Source organism: Gopherus evgoodei, chromosome 1 (genome assembly GCF_007399415.2).
Source record: "Gopherus evgoodei ecotype Sinaloan lineage chromosome 1, rGopEvg1_v1.p, whole genome shotgun sequence".
Classification (NCBI taxonomy): Eukaryota; Metazoa; Chordata; order Testudines; family Testudinidae; genus Gopherus; species Gopherus evgoodei.
Genome location: NC_044322.1, coordinates 223,082,399 through 223,096,487, shown reverse-complemented (window position 1 = coordinate 223,096,487; position 14,089 = coordinate 223,082,399). Strand labels below are relative to the sequence as shown.

At 50.3% G+C, this 14,089-nt stretch overlaps 1 protein-coding gene across 2 annotated transcripts in view; it reads right to left on the bottom strand.

Moving 5' to 3' along the window:
- Positions 1 to 13,797, bottom strand: part of LOC115636903 (ovostatin-like) — a 64,098-nt gene extending 50,301 nt beyond the window's left edge. For both annotated transcript variants that reach the window (XM_030537611.1, XM_030537620.1), the window contains exons 1-4: positions 13,646 to 13,797; positions 11,408 to 11,591; positions 9,138 to 9,294; positions 296 to 348 (exon numbers count right to left, since the gene is read on the bottom strand). In XM_030537611.1, the coding sequence (XP_030393471.1) occupies positions 296 to 348; positions 9,138 to 9,294; positions 11,408 to 11,591; positions 13,646 to 13,716 (465 nt within the window). In that variant the 5' untranslated portion in view covers positions 13,717 to 13,797. The remainder of the gene's footprint in view (positions 1 to 295; positions 349 to 9,137; positions 9,295 to 11,407; positions 11,592 to 13,645) is intronic.
- Between the last annotated feature and the right edge of the window lie 292 nt (positions 13,798 to 14,089).

Sequence of the window (14,089 nt, the reverse complement as noted above, 5' to 3'; positions counted from 1 at the left end):
CACCTGTCTGTGAAGATGACAGTCTAAAATATTTACAGATTTCACAGTCTCTTGGTGTGGGAACTGGTGAGGTAACTCTCCCCCTTCTTATCTGTGTTCTCTAGGGAGGTCCCAGGCCCTTTCTCCTATGTAAAGGTGGGTCTGGGACTAGTAATGTGAATCCAAGGAGTATATCCACTTTAGAGACATCAGGAGATCTACTCAGCCCATTTTCCTATATAAAGATGAGATACTGTCTGATTAAGTGAATCTATAACAGGTCCTTGAAAAAATATTGACTCCCCGTCACACTCACCATCTCCTGAACAGGTTTGAAATTGTTATCCAAAGAAACAACTCGGAACATCACTGAAAAGAAAGTAGGTGGTGAGGAAAGAAAAAAAAAAGAACAGTCATAGCAGCAGAATACCATTTTCTAAGATATATTTTGAAACTAAGTTTCTTCAGACACATCATCGAAGGAAAGTTTGAAGTGTTAAAGTGAAGCCTTTTGAGTTATTGGAGAAGCAAAAAGTATTTGAATGTTATTTTAACTGGTAAAAAAAAATCAACTAAATTATTTCCTACATGAATCAGCTGGGGTCAAATATATCTAAAAAGTAAACACACATGGTCATATTCATCTCTCAGCTTCTGCTCCATTATACCGGGAGTAATTTTAGCCTATATATTATTTACTGTACATCCTGAACTTAAGTCTTGGGGCAGCGGAAAGATTAAAAGATAAAATTATCTCATATTTGGAAGAAGAGATACTAATTGATTTTCCCACTCTAAATCAATTGTGGACTATTCAAACTGTTTATCATGCATCATTTTATTTGCTATGTGTTTTATTGTCAGGTACAGCAACAATTAAAATCCCTTCATTGAAATAAATTCACAAATTAACTGTACTTAGTGTGATGGGATGCACTCCCCACACTGGCTCTGAGAGGGCTGAATTAGGCCAGGCAGGCCTAATCAGCCAATCAAGCGGCAAAGAAGGGAGATTCAGGCTGTGAGGAGAGAGCTAATTAGGAAGATGTTCACCTGTGAGAAAACAGTAGGGCTTCTATAAGGCCTGGGAGTTGATGACAGAAAGGGGCTGCAGGGAAGTAGGCTGCAGTCACACCCTGTGAGAAGGGAGGTGTGTCTGGAAGCTACAGAGGCAGGTAGCCTACAATTAGATCTTGAGAGGAGAGAGCTTGGGAGGGTGCCAAACCCAGAAGGAGTGGAAGCCAAACACATAGGAAAGGCTCAGGGAAAGAGTCAGCAAGGTCCAGGAGGGAACAGACCTGAGCTGCTGATTAGAGGGTCTCTGAGCTGGAACCCGGGGTAGAGCACGGACCTGGGACCCTCTGCCAGCCACTGTGGAAGTGGCACTGGCTGGGCAGGGAATGGGAAGACTGCCCAAGCCTGTGGATAAAAAGAGACTTTGATACCCTGGAAAGAGAGAGCCAAGTCACAAAGAGGCAACAGCTGCTCCTGGAGTGAGAGAGAGGCTGCAGACAGAGAGAGAAGAGATGGAGTGCAACCGCATGAAGGGGTAACAGCTGTGCAGAGCTAATCCCCACAATGGCCAGGAGGAGGTGCCATCCTGCAGTGAGCAGAACACTGCATGGCAGTTAATCATGCTTGGATATTTCAAATATGGCTGAACGAAGTTATTCCAAACTTCAAAACAAATGATGCTTGTATTAAGAAGCACCACAGGTTTCTGCTCCAAAGGTATTTTCCCGAAAATATGAAACATCTGAAAAGAGGGAAGCAACTTCATCACCATGAGAACAGTCCAGGTAGAAATGTAAAGGGACTGGCAGGGCCTTCTCTATCTATCTTATGAACTTCTATGATCTCATTCACCATAGTACTAGAGCAACTTACAATTTTTAATGTATTCATCCTCACAACACCCCTGTGAGATAGGGCAGTGCTGTTATCCCCACTGATGGGGAACTGAGGCACAGCTAGACTGAATGACTTGTCCAAGGTCACACAGAAGGTCTGTTGCAGAGCAGGGAGCTGAACCTGCATCTTCTTCTTCGAGTGATTGCTCATATCCATTCCAGTTAGGTGTGTGCGCCGCGCGTGCACATTCGTTGGAAAACTTTTACCCTAGCAACTCAGTGGGCCGGCAGGTCGCCCCCTAGAGTGGCGCCATCATGGCGCTTGATATATACCCCTGCCAGCCCACCCGCTCCTCAGTTCCTTCTTACCGCCCGTGTCGGTCGTTGGAACAGTGGAGTGCGGCTTAGCTTCCCTAGCTACTCGTAGTTCTCGTATATAGTTATGCAGTTATAATCCTTTTATATATATATTTGTATAGTTATACGTTTTTCTTTGCTAACATAGTTAGTTAGTAATTGTTAGCGGGGTTCAGGAAGTAGCCCCTTCCATGAACCTGGTGCCGGAGCCCATGCACGGCTCACCGGGTTTTAAAATGGGCTCGGCCTGCCAGAAGCCGATGCCGAAGGGAGATCCACACGACTCCTGTTTGAAGTGCCTCAGGGAATCACACTTGACAGCTAAGTGCCCCATTTGCAAGGCTTTTAAGCCGAGAACAAAAAGGAGCGGGACTTTCACTTACCCCTCCACCTTGGGCACCGAGCGATGATCAAGCGGCTGGCAGAAGCGCCTCCTCGGCACCGGACCCCGCCGGTACTGCCACGGCCTTTCGGCACTGGCCGTCGCCGGCACCGAAGTCGACTCGGCACCGCTCCCTTCCTCCGAGGTCGAGAAAGCCTACGATTTCTGCTGGTGCCTGACGGCTCTCCGGCACGCGCCGTGGTTGAGCTTACTGCTCCTGCTGCTTCCGTGCCAGCGACACCGCAGCCAGAGAGCTCGTCTAGTCGGATCGCCCGGCACCGACACCTGCTGCGGCACCGACGACGTCGGCACCGTCGATCCCGGTCCCACAAGGGCCATAGAATCCGGTGCCTGACGGCTCCCCGGCACGCGCTGTGGTTGAGCTACTGCTCCTGCTGCTTCCGTGCCAACGGCACCGCAGCCAGAGGGCTCGTCTAAGTCGGATCGCCCGGCACCGACACCTGCTGCGGCACCGACGATGTCGGCACCGTCGATCCCGGTCCCACAAGGGCCGTAGAATCCGGTGCCGGACGGCTCCCCGGCAAGCGCCGTGGTTGAGCTACTGCTCCTGCTGCTTCCGTGCCAACGGCACCGCAGCCAGAGAGCTCGTCTAAGTCGGATTGCCCGGCACCGACACCTCGGAGGCACTGACAACGTCGGCACCATCGATTCCAGTCCCACAAGGGCCGTAGAATCCGGTGCCTGACGGCTCCCCGGCACGCGCCGTGGTTGAGCTTATTGCTCCTGCTGCTTCCGTGCTGACGGCACCGCAGCCAGACAGCTCATCTAACTCGGATCACCCGGCACCGACACCTACCGAAGCTCTGATGACCTCGGTACCGTCGATCCCTGTCCCACGAGGGCCGTCGAATCCGGTGCCTGACAGCTCCCCAGTATGCACTGTGATTGAGCCTGCTGTTCCCTCCACGCCGGAGACATTACCAATGGCGAGGGATCTCATTGCCATGACAGAGTCGATGCTGCCTGACCCCGGCACTGCCGGTGCGTGTAATACAGTCTCTTCATGTGACCGTCCTCTGTCAGCACAGCAGAGCGGCACCGTTCATGATCACGGTCCCGCAGACACTCCAGGTCCTGTCGGCACGCCCGACACCACTTACAGGCCCGGTGCTGTTTTCCTCATCGGTACTGGTCGCACTCGCTGCACCGGTCGGTATCCCGTTCGCCGACCCGCTATCGGCACCGTTCCGACTCCCGGCACCGCGACAGGTACCTTGACTCCTGTAGCCTCTCCCCGAGCCTCGAGATCTCGGTCGACCTCCCGGCACCGTTCTGGTTGCGGGTCTGGATCTTGTTCCAGGTACCGGTACGCCTCCCGGTGCCGGTCCCCGGTGCCGAGTTGGGCAAGGTCCGACAGAGTCAGAGACTCTGCCTGTGCCTTCTTTTAGTACCTCCATGGTCATCCGGACACGCATCCGTGTCATCCCACATGCGCAGATCTTATGCTCAGGACCACGATTCTGATATGATGGCCAGCGGGCGCCAGCCCCGAAACCGAAAAAGGCTTGGCGAATGAACCTGCTTGGCCGCCAGGTGTACTCTGCAGAGGCCCTGCAGCTCTGGGTAGAAAAGCAACAAGCCTTGCTTAGCTGCGATAATTGTAGCACCTGGGTGAAGGTAGTTTAGTTTATGGAGTTTCTCCCTCAAAACTCCTGCCAAGAGTTCGCTGCCGTTTTGGAGGACGGGGGAAAAAAGGTACCCAGAGCGTCCCTCCAGGCCTCGTTGGACGCAGCAGACTCTGCAGCCAGGACTCTGGCCTTTGGTGTCGCCGTGAGGTGCATCTCATGGCTTCAGGTTTCAAACCTCCGGCCAGAGCTGCAGTATGCCATTCAGGATTTACCCTTTGTTGGTACAGGCCTCTTCGCGGCAAAGACAGCCCCAGGCTGCGGAGCCTGATGGACAATAGGGTCCTAATGCGCTCTCTCAGCATGCATATGCCAGCGACCAAACGCAGGCCTTTTCTGTCCCCAGCCGCCATACTCTGTGCCTAGCCAGAGACAGGACTTTGGCAAACGGCGAGGCCAAGGTGGTCGCAGACGAACGTCGGGACCCCTAAAGAGCCAAGATCAAGGTCCCTCGCAATTACCACTGGGACCAAAGACGAACCTTCCAAGGTGCGCCTGAGGGCGGTGTACCAGTCACAGGCCGGGATCCCAATCCCGCTTTCTCCTGGCGTGGCCCCAGTTAATTTCAGATCGCTGGGTCCTGCGCACGGTGGAGCATAGGTACCACCTCTAATTTGTTCCAGCCCTGTCCCCCTTCAGCGGACGAAAGGGGCAAGGGGTTTTACTCCCGTTATGCCCTAGTCCCCCACTCGAACGCAGGTCTCAGACCTTCCTAGTCCTGCACGGACTCAACCGGTTTAGGATAAGGTTGAAGTTCCGCACGGTATCCCTGGGAACCATTATTCCATCCTTGCCTCCTGGGGGCTACTATGCCGCCCTGGATATGAAGGACGCGTAATTTCGCAACGCCATCTTCCCTCCGCACAGGAGATACCTCCGCTTTCTAGCCAACTGTCAGTACTTCTGGTTTACGGCCATAGTCGCCGCCTACCTTCGCTGATGTCGGATATGCGTTTTTCCGTTTCTGGACGATTCGCTTATCCGAGGAGACTCTGAGACACAAACCACTCAGCGCGTGGGCATCATCATGGTCTTATTCACGGGTCAAGGCCTGATGATTACTATAGAGCAATCCACTCAGGTTCCCACGCAGAGGTTGGACTTCCTAGGGGCTATCCTGGTCTCCTACCTAGCCGGAGCCTGCTTATCACAACTGTGGTTTTAGGCGATGGCAACAATCATCTGAGGTCTGCAGGCTTTCCCAACGACCTCGGCTCGTACTTGTCTCAGTCTCCTGGGTCCATGGTTGCCAGCAAATTTGTAACCAAACACGCCAAGCTCCGCCTCCTTCCTCTCAAAGTCCGGCTCACCTCGGCGTACCACCCGGACAGAGAGCCGATGGTCATGGTAGTCACCGTTCCCTCGAGCACCTTAGGCTCCCTAGAGTGGTGGCTAACTCCCGCCCTGGGGTGGGCAGGGATGCGGTTTCATCCGCCCCAGCCCTCACTGCCCCTGACGACGGACGCGTCATCTCTCTGCTTGAGTGCTCATGGTCACCTCTGAGCTTAAGGCCTTTGGTCTTCTCGGGAGCTGGCATTCCACATCAATGCCCCAAAAATGAGAGTAGTCCGCCTGGCGTGCCAGGGGTTCCAGCGGCAGCTGCGAGGCCGTTGTATCTCGGTGTTTACAGCCAACACAACGGCCATGTGCTTCATGAATATCCAGGGAGGGACATGGTCCTCCCCCCTTTTGTCAGGAGGCCATCCATTTCCGGGACTTTTGCATGGCCCACTCGATGGAGCTGGTGACGTCCTTTCTCCCAGGGGTTCGGAACGTCTTGGCGCTTTGACTTAGCAGGACTTTCCTGTCTTACGAGTGATCACTCTGCCCCATGTGAGGCGTTCTGCTTTCCAGAAGTGGAGATGTTTCCTCACATAGACCTGTTCGCTCACCGCGAGAGCAGAAAATGCCAGATGTTCTGCTCCTTCCAAGGTCTCTCCTCAGGATCGATCTTGGACGCATTCCTGGTGCCGGGGAAAGGCCAACCCCATTATGCCTTCCCACTGTTCCCACTGGTTCATTAGGTCCTGCTCAAACTCCGCAGGGGCAGAGCGCGCATCATCTTGATCACTCCAGAGTGGTCCAGGCAGCACTGATATACCACGTTGCTCGGCCTGTCAATAACACACCCAATTACCCTGCCACCCCACCCAGACCTCATCACTCAGGGCAATGACAGGCTTCGTCACTCGGACCTGCAGCCTCTTCGCATCATGGTGTGGCTGCTGCGTAACTGAGCCGGGGTGACAGGAAGCCTTCCACCTGGTCAACGTACCGGGCCAGGTAGAAGCGTTTCTTCTTACAGCTGCAATACGCTCGATCTTGCTCCTGCTGAGGTCTCGATCCCCTCTATTTGGCCTGCCTCTGGCCTTCAGCGGCAGGACCTGGCGGTATCATCGCTGAGGATACACTCAGCAGCCATCTCTACCTTCCAGCCAGGCTAAGGTGGACGTTCCGTGTTCTCACGCTTTATGGGTTCGAGGTCCCTCAAGGGCTTGGAGCGCTTGCACCCTCGGGTGCACCGCCCAGCCCCAACCTGGGACCTCAACCTAGTTTTAACCAAACTTATGTCTCCCCCAGTCGAGCCGTTCACGACTGGCCCTCTGCTATACCTGTCTTGGACGACATCTTTCCTCGTAGCTGTTACGTCGGCCAGACGGGTCTCCGAGCTCAGAGCTCTTACGGTGGTTCCGCCGTACACTAGGTTTCACAAAGACAAGGTGCAGTTATGACCGCACCCGGCTTTCCTCCCTAAGGTGGTTTCGGCCTTTCATGTTACCAACAGCTCAACGCAATGGGCACAACCATTGCACTCCTTGAGCATCTGTGGAGTGCTCGCATTTATATTGCGCTGACAGAACCATTTCGTAAGGTGCCCCAGCTCTGTCACGGTAGCGGGCCAAAGGGAGGGCTTCCTTGTTTTCCTCTCAGAGGATCTCATCTTGGGTGATGGCGGACGTCCGCACTTGTTATGATTTGGCTCATATTTCCCCAAGCCACATCATCGTGCATTCTACCAGGGCTCAGGCTTCATCTGCCGCCTTGCTGGCTCGTGTTCCTTCCCACGAGATCTGTCGCGCAGCTCCATTGGTCCTCGGTCCATGCCTTTGCTTCGCAGTATGCCCTGGTTCAACAGTCAAGAGATGCTGTAGCCTCTGGCTCAGCAGTTTTCATTCTGTCACATTTCACTCCGACCCCACCGCCTATGTAAGGCTTGGGATTCACCTAACTGGAATGGATATGAGCAATCACTCGAAGAAAAAAAGACGGTTACTCACCTTTGTAACTGTGGTTCTTCGAGATGTGTTGCTCATATCCATTCCACACCCGCCCTCCTTCCCCACTGTCGGAGTAGCCGGCAAGAAGGAACTGAGGAGCGGGTGGGCTGGCAGGGGTATATATCAAGCGCCATGATGGCGCCACTCTAGGGGGCGACCTGCCGGCCCACTGAGTTGCTAGGGTAAAAGTTTTCCGACGAATGTGCATGCGCGGCGCACACACCTAACTGGAATGGATATGAGCAACACATCTCGAAGAACAACAGTTACAAAGGTGAGTAACCGTCTTTTCCAAATCCAGAACTAGCACCCTAACCAGTAGACCATCCTTCCTCTCCAGCATCCGCAAAGCTCGGGAAATGTAGTGGGGCGGCTGCCCCACTCCTGCAGAAAATGGGTTAAAAGCAGTTCTGGAGAGGGCTGTGGCTGGGAAAAGCTAGGCTGATTGGGGGAAGCAGCCACAGCTGAAGTCACGCCCCAATCAGGCCACAGCTGGCCCTGTAAGAGGGCTGAGGGCCAGGAGCTGTAAAAGAGTTTCTCTCTAGCTGTGGAGAGAGATTGGCCTGGCTTCCGGGGAGCTGAGCATGGTACCTAGAGTGGAGCAGGGCTGGAGGAATGCCAGAGGAGCTGGGGAGCTCTGGCCTGGAATCCCCCAAGGCTGCAGGCCTTGCGAAAGGCCGGGAAGGGTATTGGGGTTGCAGAGGTGCAGCCCAGGGCAGGCAAAGGCAGCAGGTCCAACTCCCCCTCGCCGATGATGAGTGGCTTACACTGCAGTCTGCCCCAATGAGTGGGGGCTAGATGGTGCCTGGCAGTAGCCACTGAGGCAAGGTGGAGATAGAGGGTTGGGGGTTCCTTTGGGTGGGGAGACCCAAAGTGTGGGGACACAGCCAGGGGGCAGCACCCCAAGACAAAGGGGCACTGGGGTCCGGGAGGGACATGGGAGCCGGCGGCAAGCGAGACACTGGCCTGAAGAGGGCGCTCCGGACTTGAAGATCTAATTCTCGAGACAACCAGCAGGAGGTGCCTTGCCAGTGAGTTGTTGCCTCACCACAGGAACCCTTTCCTAAATGAATCGGAAAAAAACATCCCTCACTGCTTGCTGTCTTCAGGTCATGCTCCAAGACTCACCTCTTCATCAGAGCATTCCCCAAAAGAAAAGAGTAGAAGAAAACCCAGTCATATGTTCAATGATAGAAACCATAGAGTAGGAAGAAGAATTGACTTTCTCTTCTGGACACATCTCACTGTCTTTATTCTTTATTTATTTTTGTACTGCACACCCTGTAGAAATGATGACTGAATCAGAATCTCAGACTCAGATAAACATAAACAACAAAACATCTTGATATTCCTGAAGTGATGGATTTCTGTAAATCCAGAAAGCCACAAGATCTCTCAGAGGAAATTCATTCAATTAGGAACATATAAATGCTATTTATGCATTAAAATTCTATGAATGAACTACTTTCCCTGGTGTGTTTTGATAATCCCTACCTAGGGCTGCACCTAGAGACCAAGGACTGATTATGGACATCCTGCTCCCGTTCTTCTCCTTCTTAGCAATGATACTCCATCCTAGCCCTCCTGCCCCCTGACATCCACACTCCCAGTTCAATAATTAACTCATACCCCTGCCCCCATTCACCTGTCTGTCCAGGTTTGTAAATGGGTTTGTCCGTCTGGATGAAGACAACGCTGTCCACATTCTGAATTGCCACTGACCTTCTCTCTGACAGGTGGACTGTGTGGCCTTTGGCAGAGAAAATGATGAAAGCCAAAGGGTCAGAGGTGGCAAGAGAAGCCTGGGAGAGAACAAAAAAAACAATACAGAAAGTCTTTTAGGATCCGTCTATGCGATGGATTCCCAAGTGAGGGTGATGACCCCTAAGTGAGTCACGATGAATCACAATATTACAACAAAAAACTTCAAAAGCAGACTCCATTGAGAGACTGCTGAATTGGAATTAATTTGCAAAATGGACACCATTAAATTAGGCTTATAGACTGGGAGTAGATGGGTCATTACACAAAGTAAAACTTTTTCCCCATGTTTATTTCTCCTTCCCCAGTCCACACACACTGTTCCTCACACCTTCTTATCAACTGCTGCAAATGGACCTTTTTCATTACCACTACAAAAAGTAGTTTTTCTCTCCTGCTGGTAATAGCTCATCTTAACTTATTACTCTCATTAGAGTGTGTATGGTGACACTCATTGTTTCATGTTCTCTGTGTATATATACATATATATCTTCCTACTGTATTTTCCACTGCATGCATCTGATGAAGTGGGCTGTAGTCCATGAAAGCTTATGCTGAAATAAATGTGTTAGTCTCTAAGATGCCACAAGGTCCTGTTCTTTTTACAGTGTGTCTGATGATAGATTGTTTGTCTGCCAGTAAAACAAGCTCTAAGGGTATGTCTACACTGCAGTTGGAGGTCTAATTTCCAGCTCTGGTAAATGTACACATTCCAGCTTTGATTGAGCTACTACAGTAGAAATCATGTAGCCACAGCAATACAATCAGTGGGTGGGGCTAGCTGCCCCAAGTACAGGCCTAGAATCTCAGATGGGATTGTACTCAGGCCCCTAGTCCAAGCTGTTGCCTATGCCATTGCAGCCTCACCGCTATTTTTAGTGTGCTAGCTCAATCAAAGCTAGCCTGTGTGTGTCTATCTACCGCCAGCTCCACAGCCCCTTACAGTCTGTGCCATAGATTGGTCCTCATTTTGTCCCCAGGCTTTAGACTCCACACACAATTCAAATCCTCACACAGAACAGCTAGCATAAATGTTTCCTAATCTCGCAGGACTACTATGTATTGACAGTATTGATGTGCCGGGGTGTCAGGCTATTGGCAAGTTCTGAAGTGCTTCTCCTGCTGCATATGGGATCACCTAACCATGGGCTTTTCTATGGCTTTTAGCCACAGCCCTGCACTGTAATGAGAAAAGAGACTAGTGTGTTCCAACTGGGTTATGGGTTAGATCAAGCCAAAACTGCCTACACCCTGGAATGAAAGTCAAATGTCTTTCCCTGACACACTCCCTGCTCTCTCTCTCTCTCTTTCTCACACACACACACACACACACACACACACACACACACACACACACACACACACACACACACACACACACACACACACACACACACACTAATCAATTTTTCTTTTTCTTCAGACTAGTTTTCTATTCTTTTTTTCCTTTCCCTGCAGTCTGTCTTTGGGTACCTCTACATTGACACTGGAGGTATAACTTCGAGCTCTAGCATACTAAAAAGAGTAGTTTAGCTGCAGCTGCATGAAGAGCAGGAAGGGCTAGCCACCTGAGTATGTTCCTGGGAGTTCAGACAAGATTGTGCTCTGGGCTGCTCTAGCCTCCTGCGACTCGTACTGCTGTGGCTACACTTCTGTTTTTAGTGTATGTAGGATATGGCTACACTTGCAACTCCCGCGGCAGTGCTTTGAAGTGCGACTGTGGTTGCGGTGCCAGCGCTGGGAGAGAGCTCTCCCAGCGCTGCAGGTACTCCACCTCCCCGTGGGGATTAGCTTATAGCTCTGGGAGCCGCGCTCCCAGCGCTGGGACACTGTTTATACTGGCGCTTTACAGCGCTGTAACTTGCTGTGCTCAGGGGGGTGTTTTTTCACACCCATGAGCAAGAAAGTTGCAGCGCTGTAAAGCGCCAGTGTAGCCAAGGCCTTAAGATTCATCAGAACTAGTGTATGTCTCCTTGAGCTGAAACATACACCCTCAGCACCAGTGTAGACATACCTTGTGTCTTGTTTTTCATTTCCCATCCCCATTCTCCTTGAGCCTTTCTCCTCTTGTTCTTCAAGAGTAGGATCAGTTTGGATCACAGGAGGGATGCATCCCCCTTTGTCTCTCTTTATCTGAATTAAAATATGAAATACCTTGAACTCTCTGCATTGGAAGAAATTATTTTCTGTCACAGATTCCTCAAACAGCGTGGTATTGATGCCATGATATTCCAAGTGAACATTCAGGGACAGTGGCTCACTGAGGTTGTAGAGCTGTACACACAGTCTCTGCGGAGAGATGCTCTGCAGCACCGAAGGGACAATCAGGACATATTGACTACAGATAAACAAAGCCAAACAGCTAGGTCAGTCAGCAGAAAGGAGAGGACCCACAACAACATACATTTGGAGAAAAACTTAGGGCTTGTCTACATGGGCAATTTATAGTGCTGCAACTTTCTCGCTCAGAGGTGTGAAAAAACACACCCTTGAGCGCAGGACGTTTCCAGTGCTGGTAGCTACACCCCTTGTGGAGGTGGGTTTTTTAGAGTGCTGGAAGAGTACTCTCCCAGCGTTCTGATGTGACTACACAAGCCATATTAAAGCATTGATGCAGCTGCGCTTTAGCATTGCCAGTGTAGACTAGCCCTAAGTGGCTACTGGGGATCCTGATCAAAAGCTTGTTAAAATCAGTGGAAAGACTCCAGTTTAATGGGCTTTGGATCAGGCTCTAAGTGAGCACAATGCGTGGTCCCTCAAGCTATTCCACTATTAGATGATTCTCCACACCCCCTCACCTCAAGCCTGAATTGGAGGGTCCAGCTTGAGGGGTAGTATGTATCATATTTATCTGGCCCTCATCACCACAGTATCTGAGCACCTCAAGTTGTCTAATGGATTTATACACCTCTGTGAGGGAAGGAAGTGCTGTTATTCCCATTTTACAAATGAAGAACTGAATCACAGGGAAGTTAAATTACTTGCCCAAGGTCACACAGGAAATCTGTAGCAGAGCAGGGAAATGAACCCATGCCTGCATCTAGTGCCCTAACCACCAGACTATCCCCTAGTAGAGAGTTCTGTTTCTGTGGCCCAGTCAGCCATGAGCTTATTTTCTGAGACTATCGACAAAAGTACCAGTTAATCCTAATTGTGGTGGTAGATCTGGGCACATTTCCATCAAGAAAGGAACTGAAATGTCACAACTTATTTGCCATAATACATAGGAAATGCACTTCAGTCTTGGCATGCAATGCTTGATTATTCCAGGAAGAGACTACCCAACTCAGCTTTTGTTTCTATCACACTCTTTCCTCTGTCACATTCTTTCCTCTACCCTCTCACTTTGTTTCCTGCCATTCTGCCTTTTTTTTTAAATGCTGCCTCTTATGGTAAGAACAGGCTCCCTCTCTCAGGGCATCCTCACTCTTGCCCTTCAAGCCCCTCCTCTGTTTGGTTAGGCGTCTGCTGTTAGCCTTTCCCTTGCTCCCTTGGTTCTTTCATTAAAATACAAGTCAGAACTGAGAAACTGGTCATGCAACCTAAAATGAATCACATCATATTTTTGTTGTAATCCTGGTCCCACCCTTCCCTCCCACTTCTTTTCTTGATTTCATCTTTAACTGAGCTTGCCTGGCTTAGACTGTACAATCCTCGGAGAACAGACCAGGAGTAACATTTTCAAAAATGCTTGAGTGCTTAGGAGCCCAAGTCCCATGAACTTTCACAGGGTGTTTTTTGTTTTTTGTTTTTTTTTTACACTCACCCATCCGGGAGTTCGGCGGCAATTCAGCAGAGCCCTTCAGTCGTGGACAGTCTTCGGCGGTATTTCAGTGGCGGATAAAAAACCTTGCCACCAAAGACAGAAGCACTCTCCACTGAAATGCCGCCGAAGACCGTCCGTAACTGAAGGACTTTCCGCCAAACTGCCAACGAAGACCAGGAAACAAAATATTGGGACAAATGGCATACTGACCCAACTCTGGTTGGGATGCGGGACAAACTCCTCAAAATCGAGACAGTCTCAATTTTATCGGGATGTCTTGTCACCCTACCTGACCATCAGTGCTGTCTGCTCATCTAGTCCTAGGCCTCCTCCAAATCTCTGCTGCTGCACCTCAATTTTCATCTGCACCAGTCCCTGTTTTTACAGTCCAGGATCTCTACTAAACAAATTAGATTTCATACCAATTTTCTGAAAAGGAGCGAGATTAACTCTACACTGAAACATCCACCAAATTCATTTCAACCACACCTTCAGCTGCAATTTGAACCCAAATCTCCAGAGATAAAAGTCTTAGTGTATCATACAACAATGCCCCCAGAACAAATTAAATGATGGAAAAATAATGTGATATATATAGTAAAAGCACATAATATGTGATCGCTTACGGCCCATGAGATTTTGCAGAAGTCAAATGACAGACTAGCACACTCAGAAAAATCTTTGACCACATCGTCATCCACGGAGATGAAGAGGGAAAGTTGAAGGTTGAACCTCTCCCACAGAGAGTGCATATGTTCTGGCTTTTAAAATGCCTGTGGCTGTCTCCTCCTCCTCACTCATATTCCAATGAAAAGACAAAGAAAAAATATGCATAGATTAATTTCTCTTTGTCCTGCCTTTCTTCACACTCTTTCAGGTGTTGCTTCATAAATGTAATTTAGGGAAGTTCCAGTGTTGCCACTGAATTCATTTTTACAAGCCAAGCCACTTCCTGAGTCCCTTGTGCTTGCCTCTCTGATTTTCTCTGCAAAAGGGCTTGTCATCAGCTGAAAATTCCTTAATGCTCCAGTTTGTTAACATGTATCCTTGCTGAAGTGCTTGTTTGCTCA